The sequence below is a fragment of the Pteropus medius genome, unplaced genomic scaffold (assembly GCF_902729225.1).
Source record: "Pteropus medius unplaced genomic scaffold, Ma_sr-lr_union100, whole genome shotgun sequence".
Classification (NCBI taxonomy): Eukaryota; Metazoa; Chordata; class Mammalia; order Chiroptera; family Pteropodidae; genus Pteropus; species Pteropus medius.
In genome coordinates this window covers 3,791,337-3,813,546 of record NW_024344436.1, presented here as the reverse complement: position 1 = coordinate 3,813,546, position 22,210 = coordinate 3,791,337, and the positions used below count along the sequence as shown (strand labels likewise).

The 22,210-nt window shown below is 39.9% G+C and overlaps 1 protein-coding gene across 6 annotated transcripts in view; it reads right to left on the bottom strand.

Moving 5' to 3' along the window:
* The window catches only part of FEZ1 (fasciculation and elongation protein zeta 1), a 39,408-nt gene that overhangs the window by 2,025 nt on the left and 15,173 nt on the right, over nt 1-22,210 (bottom strand). For 4 of the 6 annotated variants that reach the window (XM_039872780.1, XM_039872782.1, XM_039872781.1 and 1 more), the window contains 6 exons: nt 11,254-11,340; nt 9,172-9,340; nt 6,483-6,754; nt 5,429-5,524; nt 3,943-4,018; nt 689-754 (listed from right to left, as the gene is read on the bottom strand). In XM_039872780.1, coding sequence (XP_039728714.1) covers nt 689-754; nt 3,943-4,018; nt 5,429-5,524; nt 6,483-6,754; nt 9,172-9,340; nt 11,254-11,340 — 766 coding nt within the window. The remainder of the gene's footprint in view (nt 1-688; nt 755-3,942; nt 4,019-5,428; nt 5,525-6,482; nt 6,755-9,171; nt 9,341-11,253; nt 11,341-22,210) is intronic. The other 2 variants (XM_039872783.1, XM_039872784.1) reach the window with 2 other exon arrangements.

Sequence of the window (22,210 nt, the reverse complement as noted above, 5' to 3'; positions counted from 1 at the left end):
AAGAGTCCGTATGTTTACACTCTTTTACCAATAAATCCTTACTTCTGTCCAAGAAAAAAAAGAGTCCTTATGTTTTAGAAATCTATACTGAGATATTTATGTATGAAAAATATTATGATTGGGATTTGCTTCAAAATAATATGAAAGAGAGAAGTTGGGAAGAGGTATAAATGAAACATGATTGACAATGCGTTAATAATTGTTAAAGCAGGATGTTAAGTACATGAGTTCTCTCTGCTTTTATATGTGTTAAAAGTTTCCATAATACAAGATAAAACAAAAAGAAAGTTGTTATGAAAGGATCATAACTCTAGTTCATTGCCTATAAGCAGCTGAAAACTATTAATAGTATCCTCAGGCTTTGTTTTTCCCAACTAAATAGCCCAACTCCACAAAACTTTCACAATAAATCTTTTGTTGGTTTGGCTGCTCCTCATGTACAGTCCCTCTGGTGACTCGGGGGTGATGGAATCTGCTTCTCAGGCCTCCTAGCAACATCCAAAATGCAAAACCCCATGGCTGCGAGGGCCTCACAATGGTCCACTTGCTTTCCCGGCCCTGCCAGGCTTGGTCTGGTGTGAACACTCTTGGGAAGGCTGTACAGAGGGCTCCACACCTTCAGCAGGAGTCCTGGGGGAGGGGCCCCAAGAGGACCACTTCTGCTCCCAGGAGGCTGGGCTGCTCATACCTTTTAAAATGTAGTCCGTTAGCAAAGTGGGCACCTTCTCATTATCCTCCTTCATGGCAAAGAGAACTGGGGAAGGAGAGAGTGAGAGAGATGAGCCAAGGGAACCATCGGGGCGTAAAGCTCACTTTCTAGGGCAAACGACCCACACACGCAAAGTGAGTGAGAACTGATTCGGGGAAACCAGACATGCTTTGAGTATTGAGCAAAAGTCTAGAAGCTTCTGTCAAGAGTCAGCCTTCAACATGGTGATGAAGGAAAATATATCAAGAGTCAGAGTGGCCTATCATTGACTGTATTTTCTTTTTTTCCTTTATCTTTTACTTTTCTTTCTCTCCTATAATATCCACATCATCTCCTAAGTATATTTTTAATAATCGTAAAAATAAATAAATAAAGCGATTTAAAAAAAGAATCAACTTTCAGATGCAGTCAATCTAAATGTCAAAATAGTAGTTGTCACATCACTGAATCACCAATAAAACTGTTTCTAAAGATAGTCTATTCATATAAACAGACATTACTAGAAACCCTCCTCACCATCAATTTATAACAAATGTTAGGATATGTGAAAATGCAAGAGACTTATGGATCTTCAAAGAACTTACAGACTTCTTGTTGAAACTGGACATGACTACACATGAAGCAAACAATGTGAAGTTATTAAAGCCTAAAGGCTTTTTATAAAAGTTTTTTAAATAGCTTTTTTTGTTATTAAACTAGGTAGCATCTTTTCATATTCATAATTCATATTGTAGAAATCGGCTTTGTAGAAAATCCTTCAAGAAAGTAGCCCAACCTTGTTTTTGATATCAAAAAATGAGGGAGGGGTGTGTCCACCAATAGATTCCTTAGATTCTTTAAATAAACTCCGGTATATCTATTTCCTGTAGTCTTATAGCTTTATGAAAAATTAGAGAGATCTGTGTATACAAGACATACTTATCAGTGAAGAAAGGCCGTACAACATTATGTATTCCCTTTTAAATAAATGTTAATAATCATAGAAAAAAATCTAGAAAGATGTGTATAAAATTGTAAAAAGTGGTCATCTCTGAGAGGGAGACCATGGGGGAATGTTCTTTTCTGCATTAAATGTCCACAGTGTCTGGCTTTTTTTTGATGAGCATGTATTACTTTTTGCAAGCAGAGAAAACAGTAAAGATCACCGGGCACTGATTATAAGGGTCAGGAGGCAGCTGTGACAATAGAGGGACCGTGGTCACTTCTATTTCCTAGTTTCAAGTCAGGGTCATGAAACTGGATTCCAAAAACAGGGGTGGGTGAAGGACAGAGCCTGACAGGGGCAGGAGTTAGCAGCCAGACCCAGAAAAAAAAGAGAATGAACCCGAGGCCTTCCACATGTGGGTTTCTTTTGTTTTATTTCTTCTTTATTTTTAGATATGTATCCATTTCGACTGAATAGGCTGAAAATACTTTGCAGCTGAGCATGGGCAGACCAGATGCTGCACCAGGGAGACAGCCGTAAAAATACAATAAGTGCACTCAGTCAATATGTATCTAAGTTGATCTCCAAAATCTAAAATTGATGTGAGTTGTTCAGTCCCCGGGGCTGGTCTTTGGCCTATATCCTTGATTCAGGAGTAGGATAAAGAGGAGACACTCCTCACAAATGCATACGAGGATTTGCCAAAAAAGAGCTTTCATAACCTACGGAAGAATTTGGTATTCAGGAAAGATGGCAGCTTTTTTCTTTTAAGGGGAATAAAAAAATTGGAATGTGGTCTATCCACATGCTAGAAGAGAGCGCCATAAAAAGAATGTTAACCAAATGTTAACTAATGTGACTAAAATCACGATACAAAATTTTATAGCCAGTATAATTTTCCTTTGTTCGCTTTTCAGTATTTCCAAAGTATTCTAAATGATGGATACACTCTAGCTATAATTTTTAAAGTGAACTCGAAAAATGTAAACAAACCAATGGTTTCTTAATTAAAATGAAAGGATTTCACACTGAATTCTTGAATAGGTGTCTGTAATAGATAGCTCTTCCTTTCGTTAAGACCCTGAGTACTTTACACGTGTCAACCTTTGTAATTTGTCCAAATTATTTTCCAAATGCTTATTACTCATAAAAACATAAACACCTATAAATGTCAGTTCTCATCTATCTGCTCTCTTTTAAAAAATTTTAGTGCATATTTATGCAAATAAAGGACTTTAAAATGAGTCAAGAGGAAGCCAATGTACTTTGAATTTAAAATTCCAGTTTCTCAAGGACACAGTATCTATTGATGTCGGCAGTATTTTTGTTTACCAGAATCTCCTGCTTTAGTTTCCTGAAGTGATAAAAATGAGAATGTTTGGTTCCCTTCAGCACTGGGGCCCAGCAGGCATCTATCTCCCTTAGCTGAAGAGATGAAGTTTCTCTTCCTGTCCCCTGGGGTACCAAATAGCCCTGTGGCTGGCTCATTCTCTACTATGGGCTGAGCAGCCTGGCTAGTATGTCACTCAGTGCAGAGCATGGTTGCCAGGGAGATAGATGGATGTCTCTTGATTCACTGAGCCTGTTACCACATCTCAGCCTAGAATTCTCTTCCTAAAAGAATCAAGCTGATGCTGATGGCTAACATCATGTGCCCTTGGCCCTTTGGGGGTTGTAATGTTAGATGTATGTATATAAAGAGATTTTGCCTACAAAAGGCTCTCTATTACACACTGTTTTCTCCCATAGCTCAGAATGTTTATTAATATTTGACAATAGAGCCAAAGTGGAGGAGAGGAGGCAGTCATTTCCTGAAAGGAAAACCAGACTCCATTCTTTCTAATCAGCCTTACCCCACCCAAGAAACTTTGCTTCTTGTTAAAAATACAGTTGGTCCCACAGACTGAGCTCTCTGCTTTGAGGACACAAGTTCAGAGGAGGCAGCACCCTCGAGCTGCAGAGGAGAAAAAGGGCAAGGCAGAGAATACAAAGCCTTGAGAACTGCTGGGTGAACTGGAAGGTTCCTGCACACCCACCAGCCCTCTACTCTCTTTCACCAGGTCATTTTCTTCTGGCAAACCTCTTCCCTTACAGGCACCCAGGAGAGACAAGACAGCTCAGATCATCACTGCAGAGTACTTTAATTTTACCCCTGCGCAGGAGGAAGGGATGCGATGATACAGAGCACCTTTCGACCCATCTAAAATTGCTCCTGGAATTCTCAAGCCTGAGGCACCAGGGGTGCAACTCACAGAGAGGGAGGCAGACAAATGAGCAGCTGAACTCGCTGAGAATGAGACCAACTCACTGTTTGTCAGCATCTGGAGGTCTTCCACTGATGGAGGGGAGGCTTTCTTCTCGTAGGGGATGACTGTGTTCAGATACTACAAGACAAACGGCATTCAGGGCTTGAGACATAAGATATGGTCCCTCTGGGGTTGAGATACATGAGACAGTTTGCACGGGGATTGTGCTTTTCTCTAAGAAACACACTCCGTTGAATTTGACATTCTCAACAACACCCATAATAATTTGCACACCACTGTTTCAGGACCTTTTCCTCATGTTTGGGGGCTGTCTCTTTAAAATTAAGACTTTACCATATTAGCCAGGAAAAATTTCAACCGCTATTTCAACTTCTACATTCTCTTGACACTAGAAGCTCTTCAGTTATTTAGAAGTCCTGGTGGGCTTTTTCCCATCTGGGCTGAGAGCAAAGAGGGGGTATCACATTTTCTTAGCCTTTGCAGTGCAATTTGAAAATGAATGATTTCCCTTTTGTCAAAACCATGGGAGAGAGAACCTTAACCGCACCCTTGGTCTTGGATGTGGTTTGCTCCCTCTGCTGGGTATGAGGTGATTCTACAACAAAATCATCTTCGGGCCCAGTGGGATATCAAAGACACCAGGCCAGAAAGACCTTGAAGGGCTCAAGGAGAGCCTGGCACAGTGAGTGGGAAGACCTCTAGACCAAAAGTCAGAAGCTTGTATTTTAGTCATGGCTCTGCCACTTGGGAAAAGCTTGCCTAATCTCTCCAGGCCTTAGTTCTCACAGCTGTGAAATGAAGGGACTGGGTTAGATATTCCTAAAATCTCTTCCCGTGCTGTAGTTCTAGAATTCTAACATTTAGGATTCAGCTACAAATATGTATAAAACACATACACGATTTGTGTGCACTTATTCTATAATCTCATACTTGTCCATTTACACACCAGCCACCTCAGTCAGAGCATGCACTCCATGGGGACAGGACCAGGACTTACCTGAGGGCCTAGCGACAGAGCTCAGCACATAACAGGTATGAAATAAAAGTTTTGGACACTGTCTAAATAACCAGAAATGCTTCTCGGGCAAGTAACTGACTAAATGGAGCCAACCAGGAGGTGCTGCATCGTGGGTTACGGTCACAGCGGGCAGCCGAAGGAACAGTCTTGGTGGGACTGGTCAGCTGGTGACCCACTATGGTAGATTAATTAAGCTCTTGGAGATGGGGTCGATCCACAAATGGAACCGCCTTTTAATGCCTTTCGTTATTAAAACAGGTTAACCTACAGGTCTATAAGCAGTGTTGAGTTTTAAGTTGTATCCATGTCCTAGAACGTTAGAGCTTAAGAAACTGTTCACCTTTAAAAAGACACTTTCTGTTCCTCCTTCAGAGTGACAGACAATGTTAGGTCCCACCCCTTGCCCAAGTCCTGGGATAATTCTATTGAATCACCACTCCCGGCTCTGCTGGGGAGGCCAAGTCGCAAGAGTTTAGGAGGACAGCTGGGAGCAGCGGGATAGCTCCTACCTGTTTGTCGGGTCCTGAGGAGCCGAAAGTCTGGCGGATGCCGCTCTGCAGGATGTTGGAGATGCCTTCCATGCTGAAGCGCTGGGGGACAAGAGACTCAAGAAGGACAGTTGCTTCTTGTTCCATAGTTATCACCCCCAGGGACTTGCGTGTCCTCCCTCAACCACCCAGACACACCACACTGCACAGATAACTGCCCCCGGGTTCTGTGACTAGAAAGCTAATGTAAAAGACTTGGGCGAAATGACAGGCCAAAATGTAAGCCTGAGGTTCGCAAGAATAAAGAATCGAGTCTCAAAACCTCTTGTCTTAGCGGGTCTCAGGGCAACGAGACCCCTCTGCACTCTCCAGGTTTCCTCATTTCTGCCTCCACTGTATAAATAGTAAAATAAAGCAGCACAGCAAAATGTAGACAGATAATGATGCAAATATCTTAGGGAAGAAAACAAAATGCCCAGTCATTGGGGAGGGCAGATATAAAGTAACTATTTAACTGGGACGCTTTTCCCAAATGCACACGCCTAGGCCCGATTCAGTAGGTCTGGGACAGAGCTGAGGCGAAGACATTTTTTAAAAGCTCCTTAGATGATTCCCTGAGCTTCCCTGATTAAGAATCATCGGCGAGAAGAATCCTATCAATAAAGCGATAAGGCATCATAATTTTCGATCCCGAAACACCCTATCGACCTCCTAAAGAGGTAAGTCAGAACTCTAAGCTCAGCCAGTTGCAGAGGTTCTGACCCAGAGCCCCAAAGCACAGCTCTTCTCAGTCCTTCACCCCACCTTGTAAGGCCTTGACTCAGAGAACATATTCAATAATCGTCTCATGTTTACATCCTGTCTCCTCCAGTTATACTTGAGTCCTCTGGGGGAAGAGAGGAGACAGATAGCATCGTCTCCCTTTTTATGTCCCACTGTTTGCCACAGTGTCCTGCTCAGTCACTGCTCAGCACAGGCCTGTTTCTGAGCTCACTGCAGGGTTGGCATCGGGACCTGAGGTGGCGAGGGTTCATGGTGGGATGCACCCAGGCTTCCAGCTGGGTGGTTCACATACCTTGAGAGGCATCTGGTTCCCCTTCTCTATGCGGCTGCTCTGTAGGCTCAGCCCTTTCTCTTTCCGCCTCTTTTTCATCAGTTCTCGCTGCTCCTTCTGCTTGTTCTGAACCTCGATAAGCACTGTGATGAAGGAGTTCTTCACTTCCTTCTCAAATTCCAGCTCGTCCCTGCGGGCCAGCTGTTGCACCAGCTCCTCTGAGAAGTCTCGAATGGCACCCTCCACCTGGTCCAGCAGCTCCGTCAGCTCAGACCCAGACATGTGCCTCAGTCCTGTGGGGGAAGATCATTCGCAGGTCACACCTGCGTCCAAGCCAGAGCCCACTGCAGAGGCTCCTGGGGCTGCTGCCAACGTGAGATGGGACTGCCCCTCTGGAGGAGACCCATTCCAACTTCTCGAAGGTCCAGGAAAGACCTTCACAATTTAGAAGCATGCCAGGAAGGGCGGGGTCAGTTTATCGTCTGCAGAAGAGAAAATCATTCTTGAGAAATGAAAGAAGAAGAAGAAAGCCTCCAAGGAAGCCAGGGGTCTTGGCGCACAAGAAAGTGTGTGGACAGACATGTGGCTTCTTGATCTCTTATTCTGTCTGTTAATTTTTTCCTGGTTTCTATAATATTTCTCATATGAAATGGATCAAAAATTGGGGGGAAAAAAACAGTAAAAGGAGGGTTTTGGCATCTGTGGTGAAGAGCAACAGAGGGTGGCACTTATTCCCAAGAACTGATCAAGACATAACTGACAACCAAATAAATAGAGTGATTGGAGGCCTTCTTTATGCCTTTAGCCCTGTGTGGCAGTGCCTGTATTAAAAAATATATATGTGAAAAGTGTGGGAGACTGGCAACATGTAGGGGAAAATGAACCTCGGCTAGCTGAGACAGAGTGGTCTACTGTCAGAGAAAAGAAAAGGGAATCTGCGATCATGGGATGTAGATAATTTTATTTTAAATTTCTGTCCCCTAATCCTTCTTCATTTAAAACGGATTCAGAAAGCATCTTGGCAAAGGTATCCCTTCCTAATGGCATCTTTTGATTCTGCCTTAGAATCCATTTTCCTTTTCATTTCTGCTTTGCTTGGATATTTGCTGACTTGGTTCGACTTTCCCCTTTATTCTGTTCTACGGAGCTGTCCTTCTGTTTTTGCCATTTCACTGTGTATTTCAGCTGTTTTCACAAGTCTTTTGCTGAGCATGTCTGTGTTTGGGACCTTTGTGTGAATGAGAATGGCCTAATTGGGGCAGCTGTGTATGCAGCGCCACAGCCAAGTTCGCTGCATCGCTCTGCACAGATTCCTTCTGCTCGACACCACCCTGACTCTGCTCCTTACAGCCACAGTTTTACTTTCTGACACAGTTCTTGATTGAGATCATGCCTCTGTATTTACCACTATTCTAATCCGTTTTTGGAGCTTTATATCCTGGCCTGCCCACCTTCTCTCTTTGTTCTTCCTAAGTCCCTGTCACCCCACCTCTCATGGACTTACTCCCCATGGGCGTGGCCCCTCCTGCAACAAGAACATCATCATCCCTACAGATTAACAGATTTTATACTGTTTTGACTTTGCTGTGTTACATCGTTTCATCCCATTCTTCATCAACCTCTTTCTTTGCACAATCATAATTACTACAAACCTGTGTCAGAGAATTAATACGATACTCCGATTAAGAGTATGACCTCTGGAGTTAACCTACCCGGCTTCAAATTTGTCTCCACCCTTTCTGATTTGTATGTCATATAAGGGGAAACGCTAGTTTAGAATAAGAAGCTGGGTTCTCCTTGTTGAAAATAAGGGAGGAGACTCACCCTTTCCTTTACCTTCCTTTTCTTTTAGAATTTCTTTCTCTGTCCTTTTCAATTGTATGTCAATTAATTTAATGGCTGAATAAGGTTCTTGCCTCTCTTAGGACTCAGGACTGTTTCCACAGGAGGTCACTGTTTTGAAAAGTAATTGTCAGGGAAGATAATGAAAGGGGCATAGCTTGTCATCTGAGTCCAAATTGCAAAACCTCCTTAATATAATGGGTTGTATTCACTTAGCTCTAGATAAGAGTGAGATTTCTTTCTGGTCCTGCAGTCCCTTTAGTGAGTTGCCTGTGATGTACATCACATTCTGGCTTAATGCTTATTCAATAATAAAGTAATTTTCTTTCTCTTCTACTTCTGTAGAGAGGTTGCCTGGGTGAGAAGATTTTGTTTTTAATTCTATTTCCACCAAAAGTGGCCTTGAACAGGTCACTTAACGTCTCAGAATACTCAGCTCAGTCCTAATGGGGCTGATGTGGGATGAAATGAGATTATGCACAGAAAGTCTTAGAATAGGATCTGGTACATAGAAGCTCTCCGAAAATATAAGCTACTAATTATTATTATTATTATTATTATTATTATTATTACCTCTTGTAGGTTTTTTTTTTTCATTGATTTTATGGTAGCATGGTTTTGAATAGTGGGTTCAGATTTCTTCTACTTAGTCTGCTTTAGTTTTGTTCTTTGGTTAGTTTTACCATTTTAATTTTGCTCAACTGCTTCCCCACCATGCCCCACCAAAATGCTAACTTCTCTCCTGACGCCCACTAAGAAAGGTGCCAACTCCCTAGATGCGAGGTTCTACTGGCTACGCGTGAAGCATGTGACCAGTGTCCAACAGAGAGGGGTTCATCCTTGGCAAGCCCACCCCCAGGGCCCTCACCTTCATAGGACCAGTTGTTGTTGAAGGTCTGGGTCAAGGCCTGCATCTCCTGCAGGAGGACCGAGTCCGCCTGGGAGGAGGTTTCACCCCCCTCCTCCTCTTCCAGAACCTCTTCTTCTTCCTCAGGGTCTGGGGAGTTCTGCATCATTTCCTCAATCTCCTCAATTACCTGGAGAAGGTACACAAGAGACTGTTAACTCTCTTCTCTGCTGGAGGGACTTCCAGCCTGGATTTTGATCAGGTAAGGACATTTCTAATTTGCTGTCTGTAAAATTGCTACTTATTAAATATTGAATAATAATAAAAATAACTCTGACCAAAGGCTTACACATACTCTTTATTGTAAACCTTCTTCCAAGAACTCCATTTAGATGAGTGCTTTATTGGAAATAAACGACTCTTTCAGGAAACAAAGCAGAGCTGCCTGGAAGGGAACATTTACTTCAATTTGCTGAGCACTTTATTTCTAAGTGGGAAGATATTTTATCCAACCAACTTTAACTCAAAACCCAGTCCATTAATTGTTGTAATGTATATGACTGGAGAAAATAAAAAACAAACAAACAAACAAACAAAAAAACAGTGTTCTTAAGACAACTCAAGATGGGGAGTGTTTTTTTTTTACCTAGAAAGAAATGGCTTTTTCTCCAGAATTCACCTAGATAGGAACAAGTGAAAATAAAGATAATAAAGCAGTTTAAAAAAAAAAAAATTGGCAGGGTCTGGAGAGCAGAAAATATATTTAAAAATTCAGCTTTTGTCTAGACTACTGGGCTAGGGGGCAGCTCTTACCTAGAAGCAAGAGTAAAATTAGATAACCGCCAAAAGGAATAAGGGTGAACTACTTTGTGAGTTAATTGTTTACACATTTAAAGAGCAGAATAAGCAAAGACTACTGCTGGAAGGACTCCATCTGAGTCTGGTCACAACAGTGACCTGATTTGTGCATTTGTCTGTTTTTTGATGCTGCGATGGCCTCCAGCTTCAGGCTGATGGACCGTGATCTTTAAAGTGGGTTTCTTGGTGTTCGGCTGAACCAAAGATAAGAGGACTTAGGGTCCCCTCCTTTAGAATAATTGCCGTTTTATTTCCAAGCCTTCTCATCTCTACTCATGGATTTAGGAGACACTCAGTCTTCGATTATTGAGAGCCATTCATACAATGTAACCAAAGGAAACGACCCTCTTTAGAATTTTATGGCTTTTTTCTCTCAGAGTAGTTGTTGAATTTGTATCATTGAATTGTATTTCCCCTAAAATTCGCAAGAATAACTGTTAGCCCCTATTCTTTTTTATCTAGTTCCCTTCAATCTCTTGAGCCTCACTTATTTATATCCCACCTTTTAACACAGGTACAAAAGTGTTCCTTTTACTGAAAATCACTTTCTGGTGCTGAAAGCTCCCAGTGGAGCATTTTTCAGAATTACTTTGTGAAAATACTTGTACGATGCCTGCTCAAAACAAACACTACATATATTTGTTGACTAAAAGATTGAATAAGGAATCTGAAGACCCAACATTATTCCTCCTCAGTAATAAATTATCAAAATCAAATGTGAAACACTATATGTTTTCTCTTCTTTCTTTCCTTTTCTTTCTTTTCTTTTCTTTACAAAGAGACACAAGTGTCTCTAAGACTCATTTTGGAAGGTCCAAAATTTTCAATGGTCTATAAAATATTAGAATATATCTAGCACACAGAAATCTTATCTGTTACTTTTATTTTGGGGAGAACAGGTATTGGGACTCTTGTTTAAGTTCTTGACTCTAAGCACAATGAACTATTATAAGAGGCCTAGCAGAAAGTGAAGTCAGTAACCACTGGCCCTGCCTCTGGCTGTTATCACACACGGAGCCCATCCAACCCAAGTGTCAGGAATTATGTTCCTATTTACTACAGGTGGATAAACTGAAGCATAGAGAGAAATAAAATCCCTTCTGAAAGATACTCCAACTCAAACACGACCACCATGAGACCATACATTTTTCTTCTGCCTTAAATGAAGGTAGCAAGTATTTTCTCTTAAACCTTTTCTCTATCAAAATAACAAAAAATCCCAAGAACCGAGGGAGATAATCATACCTGATCTGCTGTGAGTAGAGGCTCCTCATTGATACCAGAGTCATGTTCACTCTTCTCATTGAATTCTTCCTCTTCTTTCTCATGGATCTGAAGGAGGGGAATGAAATTCTGATTGACCATCAGCAGAACTAAGATTTTTCTCTAATCTCTAGAATGAATGACACTGACCAAGAGGCCACTCCAGCCATCCTCTGGGTAAAGAAGGAGTCTGAAGAGGCCTCTAGAGTTCCATGCAATCCCAAATGTGACCCTACCACACTGCATGCACCACTGAGTACAGCTTGGTCAGAAAAGGACAATGAAGGATGAGTGGCTGGCACCATTCTGACTCAAAGGGAGCAGCATTGTTCCTTTACCCCCAGACAAGTCATCCTTGTGTGAATAGGAACCTTCTCAAGGAGAGTGATATTGTGACCAACAGCTGCAGCAAAGGCATACTTATTTATGTGAGGAGTTTCAATCTGGAGGATTTGTTTCCAGATTTTACATTATAAGGCATTCTAAAGGATAGGCTGGTCCAGTCCAAATAGTCGTTTGATGAAATGCCATCCTGTTATTGGAATCTAGGCGTGATGTCAAATCTGATGAAGAATGTAATAAATCTACCTGGGACATTCCACAGAATAGCCTAACCACATGAACTAAAGGACAAACTAAATGACAAACAATGTTGAATATTTTCCCTGTGTCTCCAAATTCCATAATCCCAAGTAAGATTCTGAAAGTTTTCGACCATCAAGATTCCACATGTTGACTCCAATGAGGTATCTACAGCATAGCCAGCTTTACTGTCCATATCCAAAATGGCCAGTCTGGTATTTATGTTCAAATCCTCTAAAGAATAAACCATTAAACTACCTAACAAGCAGCCTATGTCCAGAAGTCTGATTTGAAAGTCATAAAGGAGCTGGTAAGAGATGTCTTACCAGTTCTGGTGGGGACGGCCACCTGCCGCGTGGGCCTCGGCCCGCTCTGTCCAGGACGCTCTGTCCAGGAGATTTTCTGCAGAGCCCCTGACCATCCAGGAAACCGTTTTCCTTGCTCACTAATGGCTAGCATGCTCATCTGCCTCTTTTCTGGGGATATACTTTCCAATTCTAACAGGAAACGCCCCAGTTCCAACCCAAGCTGTCATTCCAAAGGTAGCCTATCCTCAGAAACTTCTCCCCTCTTCTTTGAGCTTCGCCTTGGCAGACACCCCTAACAAAACACACCTCTTCTGTCTTCGTTTGCTTAAAACCAGGACCATGTCATTAAAAAAATCAATCAAATATGTACTAAATGCCATCTGTGCTCAACCTGGAGAACAGGTAGGACAAGGGGAGTAATGGGATCATTCGAGGTGCTTGCATGCCAGATGGTGACATCTATTTCTGCTGTAGAACCCAGATACTCCTCTCTCTGCCAAGTCCACCACCTGTGGTAGCCACCTGGCTTCCCAGCTCCCCATCATGCAGAACGAAATTCCCGGAGCCACGGTTTGTTCACAACTATACTCAGATGGCAGAACTTTCTTAGGGCCAGAAAGTGGTAGAAGTCAGCTCATACCAAGAAACAGAGCTTTTTGTTTTCTGTCTGGATTGTTTTTTATAAGCGTCTGACAGCAAGTGTTAGTCTAGAACCAGATTTTTTTACATTAACTTTATTTTAAAAGTGAAATGTTTACATTTTCTGAAATGTGGCCAGTTTTAGTGGTTTTATCTCAATGACTGTTAATTCTGCATCTTTCAACTACACCATATCCCTTCCTGAGGTTCTCTGTCTGTGTCCCTGGCTGAAGGTAGGCCGGGAACTTTTTGAACAGGTCTTTCTTGCTGTTCAAATGTTATGGGCAAATGCATGGATGACTCTTAGAGCTTTCTCTCTTCTCCGTCTCTCTGGCACAAAGCCCGTAGTCTGATTTGTTAGGCTTGGGTTAAATGAGATTTTATAATCAATTACAAGCTTGTGAAAGTTACCATGAGTTCCTAGTACTAAGTGAGCTATACCTACCCCATATTTTCTCAGATCTCAAAAGTCTGCCACTAAAAATAAATAAAATAGAGTAAAATAAAAAAGTAAAATAAAATAAAAATAAAATAAGAAGTATACACAAAGTATTCCCCCAGAAAGTCCTGTCTCCTTGCTCTTCTACACATGGCTTATCCCCTCCTTCTGCCTCCTTTTGCCACATCCACCCTGTTCCTGGCCTTTCCTCCTCTGATTCTTTCATCCTTTCTCATTCTTTCTAGGCCCTTAGCCTCACATTTTCTCTCAATCCTACCAGACTCTCTTCTGCTCCAACAGCTTCTATAACTTCTCAACAAGCCCTCTTTCCTTACAAATGACATTTATAGACTTCTACCTGCCTTCCGTTACCAGGACAATATCTTATGCAGAGATTAGAAAGCTGGGAGGGAACTAACAGGGAGAAAGAGAAAGATTTTTGAAAAATGACAGCACTTCGTGTATATGAATGAGTATATGTGATAGATGATAGATGATTGATAGATAGATAGATAAGCACTATGTATATGAATATTCTTATTCCTAATATACAGCACAGTCAGAGAAATTGCCACAAGGAGTCCCATTAGCCTCTTGTGGGGCAATGGGAAGGTGGTAAAATGGGAACACTAAAGCTAACAACAATCTGCAAGCCGGGTCATTTGGGGCTAAATTTCTAACCGCAAATTGTTTCCACACTGTTGAAGTAAACTACAGCTTCTCCAAGAAAAATCCTTCTCCCAAGTGACTTCTTCCCAGAACCGAGAAAAGAAGACCTGGATCCAGGAAAGAGTCTGGCCACGCCATTCAGCAAGCTGTTTCTTCCTCCTGCTTTTGGTTAAGAGTGTGTCTTTAGGGCTATAACATGGTAGCTGAAAGCTTGAAAGTAAATTCAGAGAACCTTCCCTGGAGCCTGTAACAGTGCTGATCTGGCTGAGAAAGGCTTAAAATTACAATGAGTCCTTGTGTTCAACATGGCTATTAACCAGTGTCTTTTGTTAAAGCATTCCAAATTAGTCCATTTATAGAAAAGGGAATTTCTACTGCACAATATTTCTCTCCCCTTACTACGACTGTTTCATATGGGTAGTTGCTTTCTTGGCTAAATTAAGAGAACAAAGATACACTTTCACCTCCAGTCAAAATGTAGAAAAAAAAAATTACCAATAATTACCCAGCCCAAGGAAAGGGCAACTATATCCCTTTTGAGCCTATGAACAACCAGGAAACATTCTGTGTGGGTTAAGCCAATGCCCCTGTTCCCACAGTGAGATGCACAGAGCACAGCAAACAGCACGTGGCCAACAGCTATTTGTTGAAAGAATTAATGAACAAATGAAAATGAGGGGACTCGTTTTCATTTATTAAGTCCCACCTCCACAGGTAACTTAGCTGCTCAGTCACCTGGAAAACAGACAGATGTAACTTACAGTCCTGGACTTCCATGTCCTTCTTTTATATCATAGTTAGAAACAGTAAAAGAGGAGAGTTGTGAATAATAATACATACGTACATAGCTCAAGCATATTATCTTGACCTAAAAATATAAATATACATTTATTTATTCTCCAATCTCCTAATATAAGGCCAAAGGCCTTTTCTTCTATGATGAGCCTCTGAGTAGAGTTTCACATAGTCTTTCTTGCATCATCCACATCAAAACACGAATTTTAAATGAATTCTCATTTCTTTTTTTATAGTAAAAAGAAGGTACATAGGAAATTGAGCACACACATTCATCTCTTCTTCCTCCTAAAACCCTACTAAAGTTAGAGCTCAGGGATCAAAAAAGAATGTTCCACAGGGACAAATGAACTGGAGAAAAGACAATAATAGCAAAAAAGATGCCAGAAAGCAGATGTAGACCTAGATGACTAGAGAGAGTTAAACCCTGTGGAAGAAGCTGCCAAAAGAAAGTGGATTTGCACTGAAGATCTAGAAAGGCTCAGGATTTTTTATCAGGAGAAGTGAGACCCCAGGTCTATTCTCCCTTCTTATGTACAAGGACCATTATCATCTTCTAGCCATCAAAAAACTAGAGATTTCACTCTGGGAAGGTTGAACTAGAGAGGCTCTGGACTCAGAGATACAAGGCCGCTTGAAAGTAGGGGTGAGAGATCTTACTTAAGTCAGAGGGAGTAAATGAAAATCTACTCACTAGAGACCGCAAGCCACTGACTAGACCCCTGAGACACTGGCACTCAGGCTTATTCTCCTTAAGCAAGACATTGCAGGACTACACTTTATGGTTAGTATACTTCTGGGATACCGCCTGAGGAAAAAAAAATGTACAGATACATGCCAATATTTGGGGTCTCCAAACAAAATGACCAGGTCCTGACTGGTCACTCTACAGTGTGGTCAAGCAGGAAACAAGCCTTACTCCACAGAAAGAGTTCAGCCTGCTGGCCTCACTTTTAGGTATGAAAATATGCCCAAGGATTGTCAGACATTGGAGGACAATCCCCAACATGAGAGATAGGGATTAAAACAAATATACAGAAAAAGAACATTAAAAGCAATACAGAGAGCAGAAGAAATCCCTTGCTATCATCACTATATTGTTTCCTTGAAACAGAACCTATTTACTAGAATAAATCAAAAAACAAGAAAGTGCTCTTAGAAATTAAAAATATGATAGCAAAATTTAGATGTTCGGTGGAAGAATAGAAGACAGGTTAAGAAAATCACCTAGAGAATAAAACAAAGTAAGTAGATAGAAAATGGGAGGCAAAAAATATCAGGAGATCCATTTAAGTCCAATACTTGAATAAGAGAAACTCCAAAAATGAAAACAGAAGAGATGGCCTCTTGCAGCCATGACAGAGTAACCAGTACTGATATTACCCTCCCTGCCATGAACAAATATAAACCTGGGCAAAATCTATGAGCCAATTGTTTCTCCGGCACTGGACACTGGCAGTACAAGGCCGTGATCCTTGACAGAGGAGAAAAACATGAAATAAATGAAAGCTGAGAGAATCTGTCACTTGTGGACTTACACTACAAGAAATACTATAGAGAGGTTTTTGACCTGAAAGGAAATGATAGAAAATCAGATCTATAGGAAGGAAGGAAGAATACCAGAAATGGTAAATATGTAGGTAAATATTTAAAAATATCCTGAACCACTTGTACCACTTGAGGATACAGCCTTGGCAGTCTGCAAGCCGAAGAGGGCCTTTACCAGAACCTGACCAGACTGGCACTCTGATCTTTGACCTCCAGCCTCTGTAACTGTGAGAAATAAATTTCTGTTGTGTATAAACCACCTAGATAATTTGCTATAGCAGCCCAAACAAACTATGACTAAAAATAAAGTTTAAAATATGATCTAAGCTCCCACATTGAAGCTAAAAAAATGAAGGGTAAAGTAAATCCTTAGTAAGTACAAGAAAGGAAATAATGTAGTTAAGGGAAGACATCAACAACCTGAACAAGCAATAGAGAAAAAAAAAAGTGTTTCTCCAAAAAGATGAATAAAAGTGTTAAACTCATACATAGACTGATGAGAGAGAGGAGTGAGGGAGAGGGAGAGAAAGAGAGCGAAACAAAAATGAACAATATCTGTACTAAAAAGGGGACATCACAATAGATTTTAATGACATTAAGAGAATAAGAGAACATCATAAGCAACTTTGTGGTCGATACAGCCAATGACTTAAAGTCGATGAACAAATGCCTTGAAAACAAAATTTACTAAAACCAACTCAGGAAGAAATGGAAAATTTGAATAGCCCTACATCTATTACAGAAATTGAATCTGTAATCAAAAACCTTCCACAGAGAAAACTCCTGGTCTAGATAGTTTCACTGGTGTAGTCTATCAAACATTTAAGGAAGATATAATAACAATCTAACACAACTCTTTCAGAAAATAAAGAAAGAAAAATTCCTTCATTTTATGAAATTACAAGAAAATAAAGTAATAGGCAAAGATTCCTCATGAACATAAATGTAAAAACCCTTGGTTAAAATATTAGCAAATCAAATCCCACATTATATAAAAAAGGATAATATATCACAACTAAGTGGGGTCTATCCTAAGAATGAAGATTTGGTTTGATATTTGAAAATCGATTAATATAATTCACCATATTAACTCAATAAACTGACCTACATATATAAATTGATCTAAAGAGTTAACACAATCACAGTTGAATTTCTAGCAAGCTTTTTTTGTAGAAATTGGTCAACTGATTCCAAATTTTATGTGGAAATGCAAAGGACTTATAATAGCCAAAACAATTTTGGAAAAAAAAGAACAAAGTTGGAAAACTCATACTATTTTAGGTGAAGACATTCTAAAGTTACAGAAATGAATACAGGACCATATCGATATAAAGATAGACACATATATCAGTGAAACAGAATAGAGAATTCAGCAATAGATCTATACATATATGGTCAATTGATTTGCAACAAAGATGCCAAGATAATTTAATAGGGAAAGAGTAATAATTCCAATGAATAATACTGGAACAATGGATAGTCACGCATACACACATGCACGTGTGCACACACACACACAAGTGAACATTGACCCTTACTTCACACCGTATACAGAAACTAATTTAAAATGGGCCATTAACCATATAACCACTAAAACTACAAAATTTCTAGAAGACTTAAGAAAAAAATCTTAGTGACCCTAGGTTTGGCAATTTTTTAAATACTATACAAGAAGCACATAAAACTATAAAACTATAAAAAGAAAAACAATCAATAAGCTAGACTTCATCATGTTTAAAAACATTTGATCTTTAAAATATAATGTTAAGAAAGTTAAAAGGAATTCCATAGACAAGAATATTCATAAAACATATATCAGACAAAGGACATATATCTAGAATATAGATGTTAAATTAATTAAACGAGGAGGTCATTAGACTCAGGTGGCTTTAATGCCTTAGTAGCCTGCTTAGCAAACCTAAGCCTCTAATGCCTCAGGGTTTAGAATTCAAACCAAAGGAAAACCAGTCACAGCCAGCTAGGCTTTCCCAAATAGTACAACCATTTAAGCTATAACCAATCAAATAATTTCCTTTCTTGGCTTTCACCTCTTCTCTATAAGTCTTTTTTTTTTTTTTCATGTCAGCGAAATACTCCTAACCACTTCAGGTTTGGCACTGCCCAATTTGAATTGATTTTTGCTCAAATAAACTCTTATAAATGCAATATGCTTCATTTTATCTTTTAACATAGAACTCTAACAACTCAATAAATAACACAACAACCTACTAAGGAAATGGGCAAAAGATTTGAACAGGCACTTCACCAAAGAAGACACACGGGTTGTAAATAAGCACATAAAAAGATGGTCAATATCATATGTTATTAGGGAAATGCAAATTCAAACCAAAATAAGATACTACTATATACCTACTCGAATGTTTAAAGTTAAAAAGACTGTCCATAACAAGTACTGGTGAGGATGTGGAATAATTGGAGCTTTCAAACTGGGAAATAGTTAGACAGTTGAAACAAACTTACTATGTGACCCCAGACATTCCACTCATAAACTTTTACCCAAGAGAAATGGAGGCATACATCCACAAAAAGACTTACACAAGAATGTTAATAGTACCTTTGTTTCCAATATTCGAAAACTGGGAAACAACCTAAATGTCCATCAACAAGTGAATAAGTAAGCAAATAATGGTATAACCATATAGGAAATATTACTCAGCACTAAAAAGGAATGAATTGTCGATACATACAATTAAATGAATATCTAAATAATTATACTGAATTTAAAAAGTCAGACAAAAAGAGTACACGCTGCATGATTCCATTGATACAAAAATTCTAGAAAATGCAAACTAATCTATAGTGACAAAAACATGTTGCCTGAAGACTGCGGGGTAAATAGGAAGAGAGAAAGCTATACTCAATATCTTGATTGTGGTGATGATTTCACAGATATACGTATATCAAAACTAATCAAAATTCACACTTTAATATGTGCTGTTTATTGTATGCCAATTATCCTTCAATAAAGCTGCGAGAAAAAAGAAAACAAAATTAAAAAGTAAAATAAAATAATAATACGTCATGACCAAGTTAGGTTTATCTCAAGAATGCAAGGTTAATTTAATATTTGAAAATCAATTCATGTACTTTATTGTATTAATGTAATAAAGGAAAAAACTATATATTCATCTCTATTGAAGCAGAAAACAGAAATAATTAATTTTCAGAGAAATGACACAAGAAAACACGCCATAATATAAAGTCATGAACTTCCAGGTTAAAAGGGCCCACCGAGTGTCATGCAGAATGCATGAATTAAAAAAAAATTTTAACTCACTATAAGGTACATTATGTAAAATGAGAAAGGAAAAAATATATTCTAAAAGCTTCTAGAGAGAACCAAAAGAGAGTCACATATAAAAGATGGGGAATTTGAATACATTTTGGGCTCACAGCAACTAAAAGCTGAAAGATAGGAGAACAATGCCTTCAGAATTCTGAGTGAAAAAAAAAATTTGCAACCTGAAATAACTATTAAGTCCAACTCTCCATCAAGTAAATGACAGGAAAATAAAAACATTCTCATATATTCTAAAATACATATTCTTTTGTACCCTCTTTCAAGAATATACTAAACTTTTTTTTCACAAAAACAAGGGGCTATACCCAGAAAGATAAAAATATGGCAGTCAGAGGACTAGGGAGAAAGGCAAGAAGAATCCCCAGGAAGAAGGTGAGGTGTTTCCCAGGACAATGGTTGTGTGTCTAGAGTACAACCAGGCTAGTTTATAGCAGTAAGCTGGAGGATACTATTTTAGATGTTTTCTAGAAAAAAAATTGAAGTGATAGAATATCTGATTTTTTTTTAACCTACTATGAGATTTGGAGTTCATTCAGAGTTTGGGATTGAACTAATGATAAATATATAGGAAATTAAGCAAATGAAAAAACAAGGTAATGCTTCACTCCAGGTTGTACAAGAGAGGAAATATTCATATAGAACCCTACATGATTCAGCAAGAAACAGTATGTACAGAGTTACATGAGTGTATATATTTAATATTGATTTAACTATAAATTGATGATGACCCTTTATTAGAAAGTGTCAGGCTAAGTGGGAGCATTTGAGGTGATGTAAAAGAATTAAATCTTATCTTCAATAATTCAAAGTTAAAAGATAACAGCCAAAACTGTTAATTTCAAATAATCAGATAAATAGCAATAGAAATGTGTTATTTAGAAAACTGAAGATATCTGCCAAAACAAACAGCTAAAAGAAATAAACATGGTTGTCTCTATGGATTAGGGAAAGACAGTCAGGGGCTGCTGTTTTTATTTGCTTTAAGTCTCATAATATATTATTTAAAAAGTATGATTTGGAAAATGGCATAGATGATAGAAGCTTCATACATCCCCTCTTGCAACCACAGCAAAGTTGAGACTGAAACACAGAGCAAACAGCAAGCAAAGTAACCTGGGAGTCTAGATGATCAGAAGCCCTACAACTAGGGAGAGAAATAAGGAATCATCCTGCAAAGGTAGGAGGTAGGAGGGGGCTGAAGACATGAGGCTGCTGGGTCCCCAGAGGCTGAGTGGGACAGAGGCGATGGCAGTGCCAGCCAGCAGCTGCAGATGCCTCTTAAAGGGGCCATGTCTGAAACCAAACTTTCACTGTGACGGACCTGCTCCCTGCTCCCTGAGCACTAGCACGGGGTAGGTTTCTCGGGGGTCACCAGGGACTTAAAGGGGGACGCTGAGTTGTCGGAGTGAGGGCCAGAGGTGAGGCTTTCTACTGGGCAGAAGTGCTGGTGGTATCCATTCCTCCTCTGTTGAGTCCTCCTCCGCCACAGTGTATACATGCAGTGCCGCCATGGCGAGACATCATCAAACTCAATGACGGAGGTCACGCTGCCCAGAGGATTCCCTGAAACTCCACATCCCCCAACTCATGGCCCCACCCAGGCCACATCCAGCTGTGTCCTCAACAAGTCCTGTGCCACTTGCTGAGCAGCACCAAGACTCACACTGGTGGCAGCTGACCTTGGTTTTCGATGTGGCTTCTTGAGGCAATTATAAGCACAGCATTTGTGGATTGCTTGCTGAATCTTAACAGGTGGCCCCAGAGAGGCACAGGCTGGGGCTAAACTTGGCCTGCAGTTGAACCCCTCTCAGGACTGTGCTGCTGGACACCTACTTCACAAAGCCATGCTAATAAGACCAGAAGACTTAGGAGCTTTGATTAGTACATAGAGACACAGAAAGGTAGCCAAAATGGGAAGAGAAAGAAACAGAAACCATATGAAAGAACGGAACATAGATCAAGGAAAAATGGAGTCAAGCAATCTCACAGATGCAGAGTTCAAAACGTTGGTTACAAAGAAGCTCAATGAACTTAGGGGAAGTATCGATGAACTCAGCAAGAACTTTAACAAAGGGATAAAAAACATAAAAATGGAAATGGAAATTATAAAAAGGAACCAGTCAGAAATGAAGAACACATCATCTGAGATGAAGAGTATATTAGAGAGAATCAGCAGAGTAGAGGAAGAAGAGGCTCAAAACACCAAAATAGAGGAAGAGGAAGCCCAGGGCACCAAACCAGAACAGCAAGAAAAAAGTAACCAAGACTGTAATAATAATTTAAGGAGCTTATGGGACAAAATTAAGGGTAACAACATCCATGTCACAGGGGTACCTGAAGAGGGAGAACAAGAAGTTGAACTTATATTTGAAGAAATAATGATGGAAAATTTCCCTAACCTGGTAAAGGAAATAGACATACAACCCTAGGAAGCTCAGAGAGTCCCCCCAAAAAATGAACCCAAAGAGGCCCACACCAAGACACATCATAATTAAAATGCCAAAGGTTAAATACAAAGAGAGAATCTTAAAAACAGCAAGAGAAAAGCAGTTTGTTGCCTACAATGGAGCACCCATAAGACTGGCAGCTGGTTTCTCAAAAGAAACTGCAGGACAGAAGGGCTTGGCACAAAATATT